This window comes from Anabrus simplex, chromosome 1, assembly GCF_040414725.1.
Source record: "Anabrus simplex isolate iqAnaSimp1 chromosome 1, ASM4041472v1, whole genome shotgun sequence".
Lineage (NCBI taxonomy): Eukaryota > Metazoa > Arthropoda > Insecta > Orthoptera > Tettigoniidae > Anabrus > Anabrus simplex.
Window position 1 is genome coordinate 995269285 of NC_090265.1, and position 23801 is coordinate 995293085.

The 23801-nt window shown below is 40.1% G+C and overlaps 2 protein-coding genes across 4 annotated transcripts in view; both read right to left on the minus strand.

The window, feature by feature from the left end:
* SP1173 overlaps positions 1–23801 on the minus strand; it is a 432536-nt gene that overhangs the window by 153710 nt on the left and 255025 nt on the right. The window lies entirely within an intron of this gene.
* Positions 9299–14021, minus strand: LOC136875474 (uncharacterized). The gene has a single exon (XM_067149020.2). The coding sequence runs from the start codon at positions 13871–13873 to the stop codon at positions 10247–10249; it is 3627 nt and encodes a 1208-aa protein (XP_067005121.2). The 5' UTR covers positions 13874–14021; the 3' UTR covers positions 9299–10246.

A 23801-nucleotide genomic window follows, 5' to 3' on the forward strand; every position in this document is an offset into this window, starting at 1 on the left:
CTCTCCTGTTTAATGCATATCATACATAGCACACATGGTGAAGGAACTAATTAAAAAGAAGACTGAAAAAGGAATTACAGTTCAAAGGGAGAAAATAAAATTTAAGATTTGCTGATTATACTGGCATTCTGAGTCAACAGAGTATGTGAAGAAGTAGTTGAATGGTACAGATAGTCTCCCAGAGGACTGGAAATGAATAATATAGGCTAAATATAAAATGAAAACAATGGAATGCTGTCAAATGAAGTCTGGTGATGTGGAGAATATCAGATTACAGATAGATGAATATTACTAAGGAAAATAGCCAGTGGTTCCAAAAATTGACATTTTAGAGGAATTTGGAGTCAATACAAAGTCAATCAACATAATCAAGCAGACCATCACTGACAAAAAATTCACAGTGAAATCTATGGGAAAGGTCTCAGATGAATTTAAAATTAAGACCGGTGTCAAGAGGGTAGGTGGACCTCTCCACATCCCTTTCAACCATGTCCTGCGGAAGGTAATAAGAATACAGGAACAGAAACTCAAAGAAAGGGGTCTCTATCACAAATCCCAGTTGAAGAGATGAGAACAATTTGGTAAAATTAAAACACAAGGACACATCTTGAGACATCCAGGACTTGTTTAGTTTAGTTCTGGAGAAGTGTGTAGGAAAGCAAGACACCCAGTTGCAATAGCTCAGAAAGGAAGTGGTAACCAACAAAGGCAAGAGAAGAAATGTGATAGTAGTAATTTTGAAAAGTTCTGCATTTATATTTACCAATGGATTCCTTGAGAAATAACACAATATGTTTTGTACCTATCAACAAACATATGGAGATTTCCATAATTTGTATAGGTAATTTCCAAATCTCCTCCAACAAACGCGGGTAATAAATAAAAAGCATACCGTAAACTGGGGATACTTTGACCTCCAAGGGTTACTTTGGCCAGAAACACTGCAAAATATTGTGTATTTACTCTTTCTGAACTCACTTGGTTCTGTTGATAATCCAGATTGTAGATTTTATTGATCCCTCCAGATGGCTCTTTTTTGAATATTCATGTTTCCCACTAAAAAGTGCACGTGATAAATTTGTCAATTCTATCCCATCTCTGAGAAATATTTTGCAATTTTGCACCCATTGGTACGTCTGTGGTTTATCTTTCAAAATATACCTTTAAACCCAGATTACCGGTATGTCAAATCCAGATAAACTATATCTACAGACTCCATAACCTAAGAAATTGGGGATATTTTGACTGGGCAGTCAAAGATACACAGCGTGGTCGAAGTAACCCAGTCATATATAAAACTTAATACGACTTCTTTTATAGGTTATACTATACCCTTACACAATAAGGAAACACAAAATGAAACGAGGTGTTAATGTTAGGAAATATAATTTCAGCATTGAAGAAAACATGCAGAAAGCAATAGACCACAGTTGGCAAACCTTTTCCGACTAGCGTGTCAATTAAGGTTTTGTTTATTACTTTTTACTGTCTAGTGTCCTACCGGTTATTTTCCTTTAAAATAATCATAAAACCACATCATTTGACTTCATTTAGGTAGTAGATTGCATTACATGTAAATCCATTCCAATGAATGTTTCATGATTTTATTTTGCAAACATCACTGAAAACTACATTTCAAAAAAGTAAAGAATAAGATATATTTTTGCTTTAACCTAATAAAATTTGTGAAAAATATGACCATAGAATTAATTGTGACATACTTCTTTATTAAAGCGTGATGTTTAAGTATGCCACGTTGGTAAGATTTTCAACCTATTTATTACATGTTAAAAACATTAAAATATGTTAGTATGTTGTGTGGTGTGCCATAGAAGTAATGTTCGCATGTCACCCAGTGGCATGCGTCATAGGTTCGCCATTTCCCGCAATAGACGATATTTAGAGGGGCAAGTTAACAATGACCAACGTTGTAAAAGTCTACAACATTAGTAAAAGAACACTATTCAATAGGACCCATGATAAACATTGCAACAAATTTGGCCGACCAGCAGTTTACAGTTGTAGAGGAGGAAGCATTTTGTGCAGAATGTACTAGAAGTGAGTGAGTGAGTGGGGTCTCTCTTGACATTTAAGACTTGCGCTACCCTGGTAAACTATATTTAGATAAAGTCGGGTGTAAGGTACCAGTACCTAAATTTGGTCCAACAAATTTTCCTGGTATAGAACGGGCCACTAGTTTCATCCAAGGGCACAAAAATGTTCTAACTTATAGAACATGTACGAATCTGGAAACTTTTGAAGGCCGAAGTGACTACAGAACATGTGCAGGAATATTTTGATCACCTGAAGGGGTCTCTTAAAGAAAGTGATTCTGATACAATGATTCTATCTGAGCGAATATTTAATTACGATAACACTCATTTAAATGATGACTGAGGTGTAAAGAAATGTTTGTTCAAGTGTAGGTAGAAGTATCCTGAACGGATCAAAGGCTAACAAGACAAGTGTGTCTGTAATGTTCTGCAGCTGGATTTCATCTCCCACCTTATGTTGTCTATAAGAACATTTGGAGGAAAATTGAATGCAAGCCTGACCCAAGAACACGTGGTACAACAGAAGTTGTAGTGGGTGGTTTGATTCCACAATCTTTTTGGACTAGTTTCAGTTTCAGAGTATCTTCATTCCCCACATTAGACTCTTATTTGCACAGGGTAAAGTTGCACTCATTGGTGACAATATCTTCAGTCACTTCTGTCCTGATGTTTTGAAACTAGCAGCAGAAAACAATATTTGTTTCATCTGCATACCTAAGAATGACACACAACTGTCAATCTCTAGATGTAGCTTTCTATGGACCTGTCAAGAAGTATTGGAGATAAATTTTGAACAGACAGAAGTTGGGACAGAGGAAAAGATCACAGGCTGTCATGAAGGAGGCATTTCCCGGATTAATGAATGAACTTTTGAAAAAGTCTGTGATATAAAAAACTCAAATCTATCACTGAACAGGTTTTAGGAAATGTGGAATTGTACCACTTGAACCCAATGAAATTTGTAGGCTGCCAGATTCCACAGCACATCACAAGTAGGCAGTATCACTTGTAGTGTCAGACTGTGTCAAAGAAATGCTTACGAGAATTAGGCATGGGGAAAGAGGCAACTCAAAAGGTCAGAAGGCAAAGAGTCAATGTTCCTGCTGGAATAAGAATTACTGTAGAAGATTATGAGCCTCAGCCACTGAATGACTTCGCAGAAACTCCTAAAACATCTAGGAAATTGAATAGGAGGAATCTTTCTACATCCAGCAACGAAAGCAGTGAAGCCAGTCTCCATGTTTCAAACGTGGACATTTCTGATGAAAAAATGAAATGACGTATGGAGTTTAGTGCCGGGATGTGCCCGAGGACTTCGGCTCGCCAAGTGCAGGTCTTTTGATTTGACGCCCGTAGAGACCTGCGCGTCGGGATGAGGATGAAATGACGAAGACGACACATACACCCAGTCCCCGTGCCAGGGGAATTAACCAATATTGGTTAAAATTCCCGACCCTGCCGGGAATCGAACCCGGGACCCTTGTGACCAAAGGCCAGCATGCTAACCATTTAGCCATGGAGCCGGACGACATTTCTGATGATAACGGGATTGAAGATAATGAAGACAGCAATTCCCAACCACGTGCTGATGAAGGGACTATATAATAATTTTGTGTGGCTATTTCTAGCCAGGTGCAGCCCTTGTAAGGCAGACCCTCCGATGAAGGTGGGCGGCATCTGTCGTGTAGGTAACTGCGTGTTATTGTGGTGGAGGATAGTGCTATGTGGGGTGTGAGAGTTGCAGGGATGCTGGGGACAGCACAAACACTCAGTCCCCAAGCCAAGGGAATTAACCATTTAAGGTTAAAATCTCCGACCCAGCCGGGAATCGAACCCGGTACCCTCTGGACCAAAGGCCAGCACGCTAACCACTTAGCTACAGAGCCAGACAAGTAAATTTGTGTCCTCGCCTAGAAGTGGTGAAGCTCTTTTCAGGTACACTCCCATCGGAGGTGAGCTGCATGTACCATTTTAAGCACATACCAGCCCTCCTGCCATTCTTAAATTTCTGGCAGTACCACGAATCGAACCCGGGCCCCCGAAGACTGCAGCTAATAGTGCTAACCGTTATGCTACGGAGGCAGACAATGAAGGCACTAAAATGGCAGTATTGGGAAAAAAAAAAAAAAAAAAAGCCAAAGTTAAAATTAGGTTGTTTTGCAATTGTTAGGATTCCTTCAATTAAGAAGAACATCTTCAGGCATTACATTTGTAGCTGAGATTTTAAATACTGACCCTGAGCAAAAATGTTGTCAAATATTTGAGAAAGGTGACCAGGAAGTTAGTTTGGCCAAACTCAGATTGTTCTTATTCTCTCAAATCCAGACATACTGAAACGAGGGTTTTTGTTTAAAAGGAATGAAGCTGATGGGTTCAATTTGTGCTCATTTGTGTTTTCAGGGTTTTATTAACTGTCTCACTTTTAACTCGGTACATTTTAAATAGATATTTCAGTTTGTGAACAATTTAGGAATTTTGGAGTACTGTAACTATATTTTACTTTGATTCAGTTGTTTTAACCCTTTGGTGTCCATTGTCGGACCGAGTCCGACATCATTTTTCCATTCCGCTTCTATGTCGGACCTGGTCTGACACAATTGTAAGGTTATATATTTCGTATTTCGGAAAGAAAAGGGCGCCAATCATTACGCAGTATTTAGCTGCCATCTACTGTTAATTTGTTTTAACCGAGTTGCTTTTTCTTTGGAGTAGTTCATCACTGCTGTGTTTATATTTGTTAACAACATGGCATCCACCAGTCTCAGCATGGAACCTGATAATATTTACAGATGGTTGTGTAACAGTGGCGATATTGACGTTGACTTGACTGATTCTGAAAGTGAGTGTTTCCGAATCTGACAAGAATTTCGGAGTGAAGAGGAGGATATTGAGGTGAAATACACTGGTGATAACGGTGATGTAAGGGGTAATGAATGAAGAAGGTGACCACGATTTTTAAAGTATTGCCACAACAGAGACATGGAATACACGCATCGTAATACAGGAAAGATGCCGGTAGCTATAGTGAACGGTTTTCAACTATATAATATGCAGAAAAAGGCAGGAAATAAGCTTGAAATAAGTCACAAGTCTTTTAGGGATCTAGTTATCTTGAGGCTTATGGGGATGTTATAAAACAAAATGCCCATAAGCACGGCCGATGGAGCAGCTGTGATCAAGAATTTTGTCTGAATGGAAACCTACAGACCAGAGACACTCGTAAGGCTAAAAAACCTAAGAATGGTACTGTGTGTTCCGACAGGAAAGTGAAAGCAGACAGAAATGAGACACATTTTACTGTGAGAGACCTGTGTAGGATACCCAGAAACCCAAAGAAATACCTCCGGATGTAGCACACTTCCATAAAATATTGCTGATATGTTAACATGATGGACAATAATGAAATGTGCAATTCACATTTTTAAACGTAAAAATTCATTATTTTACTCATGCGTATTTCCTTCCTGTGCTTGCCTAATGTTAAATTGTACCTGTGCAAGATGCAGGCAGGAAATGAATTGGACCCCGAAGAGTTAAATGAAAGTTATCATGCTCAAAGTAAAATTAATACCTAACTTTAACTTTGTTAATTTGTAGTGGTCATAGTTTGCTTATTAAAGGTTAATATTGAACAAAGCATATAATAAAAAATCTATGTTCCTGTTAGAAGTCTGATATGTGCAAGTAACAAAGAAGTTCTAAAGTGGTCAAAGTATTCCCAGTTTACAGTATAAAAGATGAAACACGGTGGTGCTTCCACCGACCATTCACATGTGAAAAACCATAGAAAAATGACGTAAAATTGTATGTGAAGCAGCGTAGAGGAGAGATCCTTCTTTTATGCTTGCCAGGGACCCCTACAAGAATTTTTACTTATGCAGAATAATTCAGAGACACACTGTAAATCTGTGGCTCAGGCGGCAGCCTCTCACCGCTGGGTTGCATGGTTCAAATCCTGGTCACTCCATGTGAGATTTGTGCTGGACAAAGCAGAGGCAGGACAGGTTTTTCTCCAGGTACTCCTTTTTTCCCCTGTCATCTTTAATTCCAGCAACACTCTCCAATATCATTTCATTAGTCATTCATTAATCTTTGCCCCAGAGAAGTGCGACAGGCCTCGGCAGCCGACACAATTCCCATCACTTTACAATGGCGAAAAATGAAAGTATCCTCCTATTCAATACATCATATATTCCGTCATTAGACGGAGTAAACAAGTTCAGACATGTTTCGGCTCGTTTGAGCCATCTTCAGTGAAAAAAATTAGGGCCCTTTTTCATTTGCGCTTTCATTATGTTTTTTAGCATTTTTTCAACTCATATTATGTAAATTATTCCAACCCCCCTAATTTTTTTCACTGAAGATGGCTCAAACGAGCCGAAACATGTCTGAACTTGTTTACTCCGTCTAATGACGGAATATATGATGTATTGAATAGGAGGATACTTTCATTTTTCGCCATTGTAAAGTGAAAACCGTCAATACGGAATGATTCTAATATCTTGTAACAATTCCCATCCTCGCCACTAGAAGGTGGCTTCATTCATTCCATTCCTGACCCGGTCGAATGACTGGAAACAGACTGTGAATTTTCATTCATTCACTGTAAATCTGAGAAGTGCAACAATTCTTTGTGTTTTTATTAACCAACTGTGGTGAAGACAAGTTTCCTATTGTCTCCAACAGAGCCTGCATCATGTATGGCCATAGGGCTGCCATGCCAAGCCTTGTTTATTATTTGTCCATGCCATGTGGATTTCTAATGAATTTTTTTAAAATGTTATTTGCTTTATGTCCCATTAACTACCTTTACGGTCTTCGGAGACGCCGAGGTGCCGGAATTTAGTCCCGCATGAGTTCTTTTACGTGCCAGTAAACCGACCGACACGAGGCTGTCGTATTTGAGCACCTTCAAATACCACCGGACTGAGCCAGGATCGAACCTGCCAAGTTGGGGTTAGAAGGCCAGCGCCTTAACCGTCTGAGCCACTCAGCCCGGCATGTGGATTTCTAACCTATCTATTGCGTATGGTCAATGTGCAGAACTATAGTAACCGGGCCTCAAGGTTTAGTAACACGAGCTACTAGTAGCGCTGAGAGCGAGCGCCGAGAGGAACGACTGTTGGTTGTTGGTTTGATATGGCTATACTTTTTTTTTTCTTGCCGTGCAGACACTATGCACCACGGCAATAAAGAAGAGCCTGATATAAATGTTGATTCCGATAGGGAATCTGAAATATTTGTCCCGAATGAGTAAATTTATAATACCAATATAAATGGTCCGTTATTGGACATTATAAATTTTCCAGCTAACTCATTCCTGGTTGCTAGCGTTTTGCCCTCGTGTGCTAGGTTGGGCTCATCAGTTGGTACCTAGCACACCTACCAAGACGCTGGCTAGTGCATACCGTGGAGGCCACTGCGTAGGCAAACTGTAGCCACTGGCAGTGCCAATGCCGGGCCAAGCAAGCATCAATTTTTGGTAATGAGATAAAGTCTCTCATAGTGCATTGGCACTGCCAGTGGCTACAGTTTGCCTACGCAGTGGCCTCCACGGTATGCACTAGCCAGCGTCTTGGTAGGTGTGCTAGGTACCAACTGATGAGCCCAACCTAGCACACGAGGGCGAAACGCTAGCAACCAGGAATGAGTTAGCTGGAAAATTTATAATGTCCAATAACGGACCATTTATATTGGTATTAAAAAAGAGCCTCTCGAAGCGAGTGTGGCGGGGCCCCTGTTTTCATGACAGAGATTGGCCTAGATGTGCAAAGATAGGTTACAACTTCTAAACTATTTTTCTTGCCGTGCGGACAGTATGCGCTGCGGCCTTTTAAACTTTCCTGCCCGCTTCATAATTTTTCTTCTGCAGTGGTTGGTAACAAAATCTCGGCCTCATCCCAGGTGTAAATGACATCATCCTCTTCCATACGTGAACCAATCACCGTTATAAACAATGGAGTACGGCGTCTAAAACAGTATTTTTGGTTATAAAAGTAAATGTACTTCTAGGGGCAGGCGGTTTGGTCCCTGGCATGCGTATTGAATACATCTCTCTTCCACGATCATTTTAAGGTGAGAATAGCAGCATTCAAAAGTATCATTTTATGTAATAATCCTTGATGCCCGGTTACTATAGTTCTACCACTCAATGGAACTTTTTGTCACATTTTAGCAGGACTCTAGGGGATACTAGAGGCCTACAGGCCGCTTTGCAGCCATACCCTTGAGGGCGATGGTTGCACTCAGACCTATTCAGACTGATATTCTAACCAAGCCAGGCGAATGCTCTTGTCTAAACAGGCAAGAAATTAATTCCAGTTTTGTTCACTCTTGAACATGGAATGCACTGCTCTGCCATACCACATCTTAATTCAACAATGTTGGCAACCTTAGTTTAATACTTGTGATATTGTCTGATCCATGCCATGTTGGATTTCTAATATTTCTTTTGAGGATGGTCTAAGGAAGTTTTACCTGAAATTCTCTTTTCACAGAATAACAAACTTTTCAGAAGGTACAACAGTCTAACCAAACAACAATAATGTACAAAAAAACATACTGAACATAAAGATGCAAAACTTCTCTCCACAGCATCTTGTTACACCTACCACCAGCCCAAGTCCAGATTAGGTTTTAAACTACCAGTATATATCCAACTTCATTTCATCACTGAATATTTATTCAAAGTAATCTGAATCGTGAACTTCATCTGCAATTTAAATGTGGAGAATAGATCTCCATTTCAGGTCTCCTACTGGATTCTCCTGATTAAGACCTGTCACTTCTTGCCAATTTCCAAAATTCACAACTCATCACAACTTGGCTGTTGAGAATATAAAGATTACACAGCTTTTACGAGCCTAGCAACAAATAATAATGTAGATCTAAAGTACAGGATAATCTCCATTGCAAAGTGTGGGGGCTGTCAATTAGACAAACTTTAGCACCATATCTTAACTAGGCATGACAGTTTGAACAATAGTTCAAGCAGCATGAACACTGCCAAAAATTAAAGTATGTTATAAAAAAATTCCCAGGTTACGTGAACGAATTGGATCCACGAAATATCACTGTAATATGCGTCCCAAATGGAAGATAACAGCTTTTACTCAAATAAAGTGTAAAATCTGAAATAGTAAGAAATAGTACGAAATATTTTACTTGTAGAGAATATGAATGCATAGTTTACTACCTTACAACTATTTTTTCTGCTACGACGCAGCACTTCTGTATGGGTTTTGTCTAACACTTTCGTGTGTGATGTCTTTGCTCACTGAAGTTGTTTGAATTAATTACGTGTCTTTTCTTCTAGTTGTTCGTTTTGTGCCTAACTCATTCATTAAGTGGTATATTTATTGGTCCAGGGATTTTGCTGTTTGAACTGCCCGCACTAGTCATATGGACAAAGATAATGACAATTCACAGACATAGCACTCCCATTCGTTGGTGCTAGCCCTGAACCTCAAGAAAGAAACAGAAGATGGCATGAGCAGCGGAATGCAACATAAGAGTGTCCTGTTTTTTGTTTTTTTTTGTTTTTTTTTTGGCTAGTTGCTTTACGTTGCACCGACACAGATAGGTCTTATGGTGATGACGGGATAGGAAAGGCCTAGGAGTTGGAAGCAGCCGTGGCCTTAATTTAAGGTACAGCCCCAGCATTTGCCTGGTGTGAAAATGGGAAACCACGGAAAACCACCTTCAGGGCTGTCGACAGTGAGATTCAAACTCACTATCACCCGGATGCAAGCTCACAGCTGAGTGCCTCTGACTGCACAGCCAACTCGCCCGGTGGGGAGACCTATCTACAGCCCGTAAGTACGAATAGATATTAAAATGACAGTTTTATTTAATTTACTGCAGAATTTACGCTTTGAGTAAAAGCAATTATTATCTTCCATTTGCGACAAATATTACAGGGACATTTCATGGGTTGGATTTGTTCACATAACCAAATTCCCAAGTTCCCAACTATGCAGCACTTAAATATATCCACCAAACTTATTTGCCTGACCTAATAGAGCTAAATAAATGTAAAACATAGCAGTATCTATCATCAACAGTATAAAACAAATTATTAGCCTATTTCAAGACACACATTTCCCTCTTATAACATAAAAGGAATAAGTCTAGTCAAACTTCTCCCTAAGTGTGTCGATAAACACAACTAGCCCAGAATTCAAACTTCCCCATCAACCAGGAACAACATGTAATGCTGTTTGATTTACTTTAAAATTTTTAGGTAAATCTATATTTTCTCTACCATTAGGAATGTTATCATCAGATTTTGGAAGACAAAAATTTTGCTGAACAAAAATAGAACCCATGTCACTGCTGTCACCCGATTTATACAGAATGACATCAAGTTGCCCTAGCTCTTCCCTTCGGGCCACAATTCTGGCATGTAATGGCTCACGAATCATTAGCATATTTTTTACACGTAACAGAGCCGAGAAACAACTTTCATAGTCATCAAAGTCTTTGTTCTCAATGTTGGCTATGAAACACTCCACAGCCTGAAATGGGAGATGAATGTATTGGGCTTCAATATCCCGTATATTCTTTTCATCAACAATATCTGTATTACCATAATCAACAAAAAATACATCTACTGTGCCTTTATCATTATCAGTATCAACAACACGCCCTCGATACCACATGTTATCACCTGAATAAAGTGCAAGAACCAGCTGGCCGACTGCTGGAGTGACAGGAAGCCTTCTGAGTTTTTTAACATTTTCAGAAGTATTGATATACCTCTGTAAGGAATCCAACGTTTCTTCTTCATCACCAGCACTAGGCACAGAAGTACGAGTAATTTGAGCATAAAATCTTTTAACAGAGACTACTTCTGTAACTGAGAGCATTATCATCTGCCCTTCATTTGGCAAATTAACTTTACTAAATGCATCTGTGTACACCGGCTCCTGGTCAGTTGTCCATCCATCTGGATTGGTCAGAATATGTGCATTCCTACACCCTGCTCCCTTATAACACTTTCCATTCCTAGCATAAAATTTACAAACCCGAGTCTCATCTTTGGGAATATAACCTGATACGGCAAGACAGGCATTCTCATCATCATAATCTAGCACATTATTCTCACTAATGTAGTCTTCTTTCATTGGATCCCATTCATCTAAGCAACTAGTTTCCTTCACTTGGTTTGAGTGGGAAGTCTGTAATTCATTTGCAAACCCCGAAGATATCAAATAATCATTTATCAGACAATTACCACCCAACTCAGGATGTGCTAACAGCACGGAAAGGGAATCTTTAGAACGAGTTGATTCCATCACAATCATTTTAAACACTGGGGCCTTATTCATCAATTCAAAAAAAGCATTTATGGATTCCACTGGCCATTTTCCATCTGGAGAAGGTGGGCAAACAAGAGCAAGGTGACAACGCTGAGCAAATATTGGATACTCTGCAAATGGAGCCCAAAGTGGCTGAATCATATTTAAGGGAACCTGGGTGGAATTACCATAATCAACATAAAATACAGAAACTAATTCAGAATTATCATCCAACCAATCAATAATTTCAGCTCTATACCACAAGTTGTCTCCCGGAAATAAACACGCACAGTATTTTCCAATGTGTTTCTTAGCCATTTCTTTCGTAGCAAATTTTCCCTTGTTTACCGAATAAAACCTAGTCATATTAGCCTTCAGTTCATCAATATGAGTGGCCTCTTCACAAACCACATGCACATAGAAAAAGCCAGGACTTGTCCCATAAGCATACATCACATCATACTCTCTACCTACAGGTGACGAGTAATCCTTTTTCCGCAACATTACTCGTGAAGTAGGACTTGGATCCTCATCCATAGTTCTATTTATAATACGTTCACTGTTCACATCAGAATGGATATTACAGTTAACTGATGACTTAGTTTCTACATTAATCACAACAGGATCAGATGAAACACTTTTGGACTGAACTGACACAGGCAGTTCTATCTCTGTTTTCCCGTCAAGATTCAATGCTTCTTGATTTTCCCCACAGTTCTCCAACGAATATGAAACGTCTGTTTTTGACACACTATCAATGACAGCCACATCAGCGAGACAGGCCTGCTGAATGTCTTCAACAATGTCTGTACAGCACTCCGAAGACACCTGATTTACTGACTGAGAGGCTTCCCCAGAACATTCCACATCATCCCTATCTGGTTCTGGCATAGTAAAAGGAGGCAGCTCCAAACCATTAACACAGACTGTGAATGGATCCAAGATCGAATGCAGCTGATGAACAGAAAGAGTCATTTGCTGTAATTCTGCTAGTTTAGGTTTAATTAGAACAAGCCATTTATTCATATCAGCTATTACTTCAGAATCATTGTCAACTACATCTACATTCACAATATGCTGAAGAGGATTTCTCTCTTCTATGCCACAGATGGTTACAACCAGAATGCGATCTGTGAGTGCACCCAAAAAGAGTTCTGTGATGAGTTCAGTCCATTTGTCACATTCTTCCAACTTCCCCACCCACTGGCAGTTGATAGCCTGAGCTGGTAAATTCAGCATTTCCTCATCCAATTCCCACACCTTATCAATGTTCACTTTTATTGATCTACCACTGTCTACATCCAGAAATACAATTTCAAAATCAGTAACTGATAAAACTTGACCCCTGAAGTACCTCACACCATCAAATGCTGAATAATGGTCACCAACAGCTACAGGTAACGAAATTTTAACCAAGGCTCCCTTTTGATGTTTAACCAAAATTTGTTCATGTAAGGCATCTATATCTTTAGTTGAATAAGGGTGTAACCAAAAATTCCAAGGGCTAGCCCAATGGGAAAGAGTCATTTCCCAGATAGATCCTGGTTGCATGCGAGAAGGCACAATCCCTTTCTTTGACAATTTAACATTAGGACAGAAGGGCAAAGCTACCTTGGAATTAGAATCACAAGAGTCTGTATTACCAACTAAAGGGGTCTCGGTTTCGTGAGGGGGCATATTTTCGTAAGACTGTGGCTGTTCTCCATGTTTGGGAGCAGACGTATTTTCACAAGACTGGAGCTGCTCTTCACAATCTGGCATGTTAGTACACTGAGAATTATTTTCTGGAATAAGACTGTGGGTCAATACTTCATCGCCTAAGTTTACTGAACAGCCACTGCTACAAGTAGGAGGATTCAAAATGTGATGTTCTGCAGCAGACTCTGATACACAAGATGTTTCCCTATGCTCATCAACATGATCAAATATCGAGTTTACTATGCCAGGAGATTCTGGAATATTATGACAGGCAGACAAAGATGTAACAAAATGTGAGTCACACGAAGTGTCATCATTGTGAACTGGAGAATCAGTTAACCTTAAGGGGGGTGAACAAATATTTTCTAAAACATTTTCACTTTCAACGGTAGAAAACACTGAGCAAAAGGATGAATGGGAACTTTCTGAAATCAAGGAACAAAATTCCTCGAAAGTCGAACTGACATATTCTCTCGAAACCTGCCTGTGACCGTTTTCAGAAATATCATGCACACTAGTTTCCGAGGAACATTTACTTATATCGCACACAGTATTCCCAGAATGCTGAACTTCGCTGGTAACAATTTCCAAAATGCAGTTCAGTTCCACAATGCAATTCACTAGTTTATCAAGTGTAGCGCAAGATAAAGAGAAACTTCTGAGAAATTGCACTTGGTCAGTTATAGCAAACTGTCGCTCGACAGTTATTTGTCCTCTATTTAAAACAGTTTGCATATGTCCAGCTAAAGCGTTACACTCAAATTTCAACTTTCGAAATTTCCGCAGTAACTCGGCTTGTCTTTCTTGACGATTGGGCGGCATCGTTAACGTAACGGCACTCACAACCAGTCAGTATCATTAAAACTCCAACACTCAAAACGAAAACATTAACTACGCCGTACACAACCTCAAGTAAATCTTCAAGACAAAACAAAAGGCTTGAATTATACAAATAGCGGGGCAGCAACTAAGAAACACCAAGACCGAGCCAAGCAGACTCTGAGGCTTAGCTTAGATCGCATTACGACTGTCACATTTCTCATCGATGCAGCCAACAGCAAAGCGAATGAGCACTGAAATCAAGAAGGCTGTGTTCTTTCGTAAACAGTAGTACCAACGGAATTACTTTTAAAACTCGTTGGTATTGAATAAAACACACTGCTTGCGTTTGGTGTTCTAGGCTGCTTGTCGAGCCATATCATGAGAGAAATAAATAATAAGTGGTTCTGTCAAATATAGACGACCTTGCTTAAACCGTTGCCTACGAGATATACAAGGCCGCGCCATAGCTACTAATTTGTTACTGAAAAAGTGGCCCGACCGTGTTCACAGTATAGCCGCTAGATGTCAGGTTTCCGTTCTGATCTTGGCAAGGTCTGTCTAGGGAGGTCTGGTCACGCCATATTCTCTTTGGGTCACGCTACCCAAGACCAACTACAATATCTCAGACCTTAACCGACCTATCGAAACTGTCCATAATGGCGGCAGCTGGAGTGCTAGCATGCGTTTGTTTTGATTTGTGTAAGCCGTGTTGTTACCGAATATTTACGGAAATTTGAATATTATTAATCGTACATTACATTTATTTATGGTCTTAAGAAGATTATAGATCCTCTTTCAGTGCCGTAAGAAGCTGTTTGTTCTCAGAGAGCTTATTTATTCCAACAATGTCGGTGGTGATTAGGTTAATTTTGATTCTCGTATCCTTCTCCGAAAGTACTTTATTTTTAGTTACCTATGCAATATGTTTATAGTTCAATGTGCTGTGTGCCTGATGTAAGAAAGAGCTCAGTGTTCCCGTTTCCAAAAGACCTAGTACCGGTATTAAGGCACAGTTGGGTGAAGAGCATTCGTAAGGAAAATTTCGAACCGAATCATAGAATTAATAATGTTGTGTGTATTAATGATTTTATCATTTTTGAAGTCAAATGTATTCTGAGGGAAGACATATTCCTATAGAAGGTGGTGATCTAATTCCAGTGCCGCGCAAACTTCCGAAGTTAAAACTAATGTTGCCTATTCTAGCATTTACCCTATCAGCCAACGTACCTTACTACAAAGAAAATTAAATCAGTCCCAGAAAGATCCGGAAAATCATGACCAAGATTTATGATTTAGAGACTAAATTAATCTTAAACGGTGGTGCAAGAATGATGTAACTTAATTAATTTTCAACGTTTTACAATGAACATGAAATGAACGAGGCCCTTAGCTGAGTCTTGACATTAATTTCATTTATGTTTGGCTCTCACCTATTCTATCCCATCCGACTTCCCCTGGTCAACACTTGTTCTTTTCCGACCGCGACGGCATTAGCGCATTCGAGGCCTAGGAAGTTTTTCATTTCCACGCACTTTGTGGCCTTCATCTTTCTTTTGCCGATACCTTCATTTTTCGAAGTGTTGGACCCCTTCCATTTGTTTTCTTCTGATTAGTGTTTATAGATGATGGTTGCCCAGTTGTACTTCCTCTTAAAACAACAATCACCACCAGCTGCCTCTGTGGATCAGCGGTAGAGTGTCGGCCTCCGGATCCCAAGATAGCGGGTTCAAACCCGGCAGAGGTAGTCGGATTTTTGAAGGGCGGAAAAAAGTCCATTCGACACTCCATGTCGTACGATGTCGGCATGTAAAAGATCTCTGGTGACACATTTGGTGTTTACCCGACAAAATTAATTAAATCTCAGCCATAGACGCCCAAGAGAGTTTCGGTTTACTCGGTCTGCCATCTAGTGGGGGCCTAGAGTAAAACGGAACGTCTAAATTGACGAGCAGACAACCAGATGGCGTCAAATTGAAATGTCTGCACACGGTAGCTGAGGCCATACGATTATTATTATTATTACCACCACCACCACTTGGTACTATATAAGCTGCATGGGTTATCAATAAACTAGTTAAGAGTAGCTAAGAACATCACCCTTGTTGGACATGTGCAGAGTATTTTTGCCTTAGAACCCAAAGAAATACCACATGAATGGATAACAACAGTTACCATACATCATTTAATGCACTCAATTCAAGAGGCATTCAGTGTTCGTCAACACACTGGGGTAACCCCTTAGAAACGCAGTATCGGTAATTACTTTCTTAATGAAGAAAACGCTGAAGGTAATTTATTACAACTGTCTCTTAGTACTTTAAGTATAGTACCGGTACTTCAAGTTCAGTATTTCATGTACCGTTAATAATAATATGACACAGGTACTGTACAGATTTCTATGTTTCTGTCAATAAGATTACGTATTTGACAGATGATATTAATAGGAAACACAGTAAGACCAAGTTGTAAGGAAGTAAAAGAGTAGGACATGAGCTTTCCTGTTGATTCTTGTTTTTAAAAAATCAGGCTCTGCTAATTATCTTCCTATTCAAATAGGTGTATTAATATCATTTAAGTGTTATACAGTTACCGGTATATATACATGAATAGTACATGCCCAGTTAAATTCTTTACGAAAAATAGTTGATGTTCTGTTTTTATTTCAATGTACGGCACCAAAATCCTCTAAATTAAAATGCACTTGCCTTTGGTTACGCTCGCTTAAAGATCCAATATGGCGGCTCCATAAGAAGCATTCGTGACTTGACCTCCCTAGACAGACCTTGGTTCTTGACGGACTTGTGATATGCGGAGTCATATATTGTCAGACCTAAGACGAAACGCTGGTTAATAGAGTAAACGCCTGAAAAGCCATACATCTAATTTTTGATCTGATTTTTTATATGCTCTGTCTGTCTGTTAGGTCATCAGCCCAGAGGCTGGTTGGATCCTCAAATAGCACCACCAAAGGTTATGCGGTTATAAGGAAACCCCCAAAAACCAATGGCAGCACCAAAATGAGGCGTACTAGGCAATATGAGGAGTGAGGTAGTTTGCCATTGCTTTCCTCACTGGGTCAGACTGCACGACTGACCCTATGAGCAGCACTTTTCATAACACTCAGATGCACTAGTCATGCTCTGAATGTCATTAGTCAGCACTACCCATACCCCAGCAACTCCCATATTGTCACAGCCATGGATGTTGACTGGGACTTGGGTGGAAGCTACACTTTACTCTGGCCTGTGCCAAGAGATGAATGCAAAAGTACTGTATCCATCAAGAAATGACAGCAGACAGTTATAATGGTGAAAAAATACCGCATTCCCTCCATGGGAACTTAGAATTTCCATTCGAGTAATTGTGATGCTGTGTTGATTTTGTGCAATTTATTGTGAATATTTTTTCTGTCGGTGAGTGTCTGTGAGGTTGAGAAGAAGGTGCACTGTTGTGTACCTCTCTGTATTTCAGATGGCACTAAAAAAGCATGAAAATTGACGTTCCATAGTTTCCCTTCCGAGTGCGGTTTAAGGGAGAAATGGAAGCAAACTATTTCTAGGCAAGGTGATATAGTAGGATCTCTTTAGGTACCTAGCCAGATTTCAGTGTAAGCACATCAATCAAATTTCCTTCTGTTTTCATTGTGTATCCTGTTCACAAACAGGAAAATGTCAAACGCAGGAAGCGTCCAGCTCCCAAAAATGATGTATTGCCATCAAAATTTAGTAAAAGTTCCGATTCAGATAATGATGAACTTACCACATTTTCATACGTCAGCCACAAACGAAAGAGGAGTACAAGTCTCGTTTCTATATCAAGGAAAGTTACGAGTATCTTTGTTAAATCTAAAAAATATACAGATGAGAAAATTAAATACCAGATTACAGAAAATAATCTGTAAATTGAGAAGTAGGGTACGGGTAGTGAAATCAGAAAAATGTTTTACGGTATCTGAACTTGACCAAAAAGCAAACCAAATTGAAAAGCATGCTAAAATTGGTCATTAAGGAGCTTTATTCCTGTTAGAACTAATTTAATTTTCTTCTTCTTTCTTCATCCATTTACCCTCCAGAGCCGGTTTTTCCCTCGGACCCAACGAGGGATCCCACCTCTACCACTCAAGGGTAGTGTTCTAGAGCACCAGACTTCGGCTCGGGGGATACAGCTGGGGAGGATGACCAGTACCTCGCCCAGGCAGCCTCACCTACTATGCTGAACAGGGGCCTTGTGGAGGGATGGGAAGATTGGAAAGGACAGGCAGGGAAGAGGGAAGGAAGCGGCCATTGCCTTAAGTTAGGTACTATCCGGGCATTTGCCTGGAGAAGTGGAAAACCACTTTGAGGATGGCTGAGGTGGGAATCGAACCCACCTCCACTCAGTTGACCTCCCGAGGCTGAGTGGACCTCGTTCCAGTCCTCGTACCACTTTTCAAATTTCGTGGCAGGGCCAGGAACCGAACCCAGACCTCCGAGGGTGACAGCTAATCACACTAACCACTATACCACAGAGGCGAACACAAATTTAATTTTACGGGAAGAAAAAATGAAATACGGTGAAACAACGCTAAATATTTGCGTAACGGGCATAACATCGCTCACCAAACAGCAGCTTCAATACGAATGTCAAAATATCAGATGTGCGGAGGAAAAGATTGGATCGCTGATAATTGGTGAAAGGGCGATTAAACCCAAAGTTATTTATGGTCGCTATCTCGATCCGCTTATCGGATACTCTGAGTCACAATTAAATGAATCGGTAAGAAGTGACAAACTCGCTATCAGATTTCTCTGCTTCTTTCGTGAATTAAGCATATTGTAAGAAATACGTTGTAGAAAATAAGTCAAACAATTGCTCTTGGTCTATCTTTGTTTTCATATCTGTTTGCTGCCTTCTGAAATTACTAGTTTTAATGAATATTTATAGTTTTTCATATTCGAACGTGTTGTAATGAGCGGGCGAGACAGATCAGTGAAGAGAACTCTAGCGGCACTTGTAGGAAGTATCTCAAGGACGAGTCTAGTGTGCTGCGTTTCCCGGCCTTGTGTATCTCTTAGGCAACGGTTAAACTAACTAAACGATCCTCCTACATCAAGTTTCTTGAAATGACAGGGCATGCGACCTATATAGTACTATTATCGCTTACTTGAGTTGGAATATCAAGGCTTTTCTACATACAAAGGCTGTATCACTTGCAGCCGTACGGACGTTAGACGAGTTGGAAATTATGAGTCACTCGTTATCGTCAGGTATAGATTTTAAATTAAATTAAATTTTAAATTGAAATCAGCAATGTAGCCCGTCTCAATTTACACAGCTTTCATTATATATGAGGAAACAGCCAGAAGAGGAAATGTACCTGTCCTACCCTGTTGTAAACATTCTTTCAATAACTGGCAAATGGATGGATCTGGCCACATGCTTTCCCATTTTTTAGGCTTTTGACAGTTTCTTCTATTTCTTCAAGGGTAAATCTCTCTGAGTCATTCGGGATAACTGCTGGGTCGACATGAAAATTGATTGGCCGCGTGTCCCTCTCCTGAAGAATTGCACGAAGGTGCGCTTTCCAAACATCCATTGGTATATTACGAGAAAACTTTGGCTGTTTAGGACGCAAAGCTTTGTAAGGGTCCTGAGTAGCCTCTTCAATTAAACATTTTTCTTCCTTTTCCAAAAACGTCTGACGGGCTTGTTTAGCTATGGCTTTATATTCTCTTCTTAAATTAGCGTAGTACTCCAGCCGTTCTATTGTGCGCTGCAATTTTTCTGCATGCAGGGCTGACAAAGCTGTTTTTCTTGCTTTGTCGCATGCATCTGTAAACCAAGGTTTTGCTTTTCTATTGTTAATTACTGTAGGAGGTATTGTCTTCTTAAAAATTTTCTCCAGTTTTAAGGCAGCCTGATTCAGAGTCCCTTTGTTTAGTGCACCGTATCAATTATTGCTTTGTTGTCTGATTCCTCTAGTACAGTTAAGTCCAATGTTCTTCTCAACTTTAAAGGTTGTAACTTCTTACTGTGACTCATTTAAATGTAGTTGTGTGTACTCATGTGCATTGTTGTTAGGTACCAGACTGTTGGGCTAAGTCCACAATAAAAATTATGTATAAGGGCAAAGGTGATACAGCAGACCCTAATTCGTACAGAGGAATTGCTCTGGAATGCACACTCTTAAAGACACTGACTCGGCTAGTATGTAAGCGCCTCACAATATTAATAAACGACAAGCTCCCAGATTCCCAGTTTGGCTTCGGAAGAAGAAGATCAACCATTCAAGCAATCAATTGTCTACAACAGTATATTAATGAAGCTCTCGCAAATCCAAAAGGGAAAACTTAATGCAATCTTTATTGATTATTCTAAGGCTTTTGATGCGATCAATAGAGTTATCGTATTAGAGAAGTTGCGTAAGATAATCGGGCCTAGTTGTTATCTACTTCCAATCATTAAGAATCTCCTTACAGACAACTGGGTAGAGATTAGTGATGGCATCACCAAGTCATATCCGATACATCAAACCTACGGCGTCCTTCAAGGCGACCCCCTAAGCCCATTGCTTTTCATTGCCGCCACACCTGACATTGTACAAAAAGTAGATTCAGAAAATGTCAATATACTCATGTATGCAGATGACATGGTTCTGACGTCAACTTCTCAGTTGGATTTGCAGACTACTTTTAATAAAGTTACGAAATGGGCCGAAGAGAACCAGCTGAGGTTAAATGAAAATAAGACTGTCTCTTTGACCTTCAGAAAAGGAGGAAAATGGGGAACATTCTTAATCAATGACCTCAGTCACAAATTTTAAGTACCTAGGAGTCACTTTTCAAACACCGGGGAACGTGTTCTCTTTACATGTAAAAGACCGACTAAATGCTGCCATAAAATCCATTAACAACATCAGATCTTTGAGCCATCTCTCATTTTCATGTGCCATCGTGTTATTTCATCTTAAGGTTAGTCCTGTAGCCACCTATGGATTAGAAAATATATGGATATATCTTGAAAAGAGGCAACTACATAGTATAGAGAAGGTGAAAGCATTCTATTTAAAGAAAGCATTTTGCCTATCAAAATACACTCCATCACGCCTCGTATACCAACTGTCGAGGGAATTATTCTTTGTGGAAGAGCTGCATTTGAAGCTACTGCTCCCGGCCACCCCAGCGTATAAGGGACTCCTACAAGAGCTTCAACAAAAAAGGGCAGCATATGGTGGGACTTTCACCAATGTGATGCGATGATCAACCGCAACTGGACTCAGGGAGGCTATGAGTTGAGACACATTGTGACCAGACTCTCAGTCCATGAGTTTCACCATCGCCTGTGTATTAAAGCGAGTTTCCATGAGCCAAGTCCGGACTGCAGGTGCAAAAGATGCGGCGAACTTTGTGAACGCTATCACGTACTTAAGTGTAAACTGAGAATAGAATCCTTAACAAAATTCTGTACAGACGATTGCTCATAAGAATTTTGTCCATGCACATTTGTGCGCAGTAAAACATTTATTATTTAAATGAGGTTTGTTTTGTAAAGCACGGTAAGTTTGAATCACTATAAAGTTACACTAAACAGAATAATTTTCACAATATAATTATAATCAAAGGCAATATCTTGTCAAGAAATATCTAAGGAACTTCTTTTTCATTCTTCATTCAATGGCACTCAAGAGGCATTGTTCCCACTTCTACTTCTTCTTATTCTTTATAATTTAATGGACTTCACTAAATAGCGGTTTACCCAGTCACTGACCCTATAATGAACAAAGCATGGAGGAGATGAAAACACAAGTGTTGTTGTTGTTGTTGAGAGAGCGTATGGGCTTTGTTATTTCACCCAGTCACAAGTTTTGAAATAGTGAGAATACATTGATAATGACATAACCAACTCAAATATAGTCACTGATAAGTGCGCAAGTACAGAATGGAACAACACGGAGAGGCACAAAATTTAAATAAGCAGTAAAAACAAATGAAGGGCGTAGAAACAAACACAGTGGAAGGAGGAGCATTTGACCTTGGGTAGATCAGAATTACGGAAGTTTACAAAACAATCTGGGCATCATCCAAATACTGATTGATCACGTGTATTACAGCAGGTGACAGACTAGAAAGCAAACAGCATTCTCTTTGGCAAACACGAGACATAGGTGGGAAGGGGGTGACGGAGAGTTACGAGACGAGAAAGAAAAATCAGGCAACGTTAGTCACGCAGTGATAGTGGTACGGTACACTGCTCTACTTGTGCGAGTCAGTGGTGCGCGGTAGTGGTAATCACTTGTGTTTTCGTTCAAGTGTGGTGCGGGAGTGACAAGCAATGGAGACCGACAGTGGAGGAACGTCGGCGGTAACCGGGAATTCCTTACGAGTGGAGCGTGAAATTGTCGTACCTATGGCAGAGGAATCCATAACTAATTCATCTAGTAATACGACACGACAGCAAGGTTCTCAGTCAACTGAGTCTGATGTACAGAGGCGTAATACGGAAGTGGTAGACCGTTCTAATTCCGAACAATCTAACAATCAATCCGAGGCGTCCCAAGTGGCTTCTACCCCGGAATATTATAATCGCTTCCATCATGGACCTTTCTTTGTATTTGTTGAATCTATAAACGAGCAAAACATCGGCAATTTACACCCTATGGCACTTGGTCGCCGATTTTATGAAACTAAACTCAATGTCAAATCGATCCAACGCAAAGGACGTAATCGACTACAAGTTACTTTTCATACGGCTTCTCAAGCAAACGCATTTTTGAGTAATCCTATGCTTGAAACCCTCAAAATTAAAGCTTACATTCCATCCTCACAAGTGTTAAGTGTAGGCATTATTCGTGGAGTTGAAAAAGGTTTATCGAATGATGACATATTACAGTACCTGGAATCCGAGGCACCAGTTAAAAGCGTGCAACGACTTAATCGCCGTGCAATTCAAGATGGAGAAACCCAATACCTTCCTACGGGTTCGGTAAAAATTGTTTTCAGATCACAAACATTACCCTCCCGTGTCGCCTTATATAAGGTGTACATGGAAGTTGAACCTTACATCTTTTCACCCATTCGCTGTCGCAAATGCCAGCGCTATGGGCATACAATTCGGTAATGTCAAGCGAAAAACGCTCGTTATGGGAAATGTGCGCAACAACATGAAACCCAGGCGTGTACTGAGCAATTTACACAATGTGCGTACTGTAAGAAAAACCATGTCACAGGTTCCTCAATTTGTCCTGAACATAAGTATCAGGTCACCATTAAAATTAATGAGTACTGAACACATATCTTTTCCCGAAGCTAAAGCCCGAATCGCCCTTCCAATTTATCATTCCGAGCAACAAGAACTTCAGTTCCCTCCTCTATCGTCGAATCCCCCATCCCCTTCGACTCCAAACCCGCGTAAGCGTAAGTTCACCCAAGTAATCATGCAATCTACCCCTCCTACACCCGAACCCGGTTTCGACCGACAAGGATACATGGCCATTCTGCGAAACGAACCTTCAGTTCCAGTACATTCGATCCCGTCAACGGGTACCATGCAACAACCTCTGCAACTAGCATACCCCTCAAGTGCGCCCACATCTGTTAGGCAGCAACCCTCCGCAACCCCCCAAGATATACATTATCCTCCTTCCAAGGAACGCCTTCAACAAGAAATCCAGCAATTGCTGGTAATGTTAATCCAAAGTATGGGTCACGAGCCTCAACTTCACCATGTATTGATAAACTACGAGACTCTATCATGAACATACTAGCATGATTACTTTACTCCAATGGAATTGTCGAAGTGCCGCCTCTAAAAGACATGAGTTACAAATACTGTTGAATGAAACACGAGCTCATTTTATCTGCTTGCAAGAAACGTGGTTTCAACCGCATTTCATTTTTCGATTTCGAGGTTATCAAGTTTTCCGACATGATGGTAACGGCTTTAATGGAGT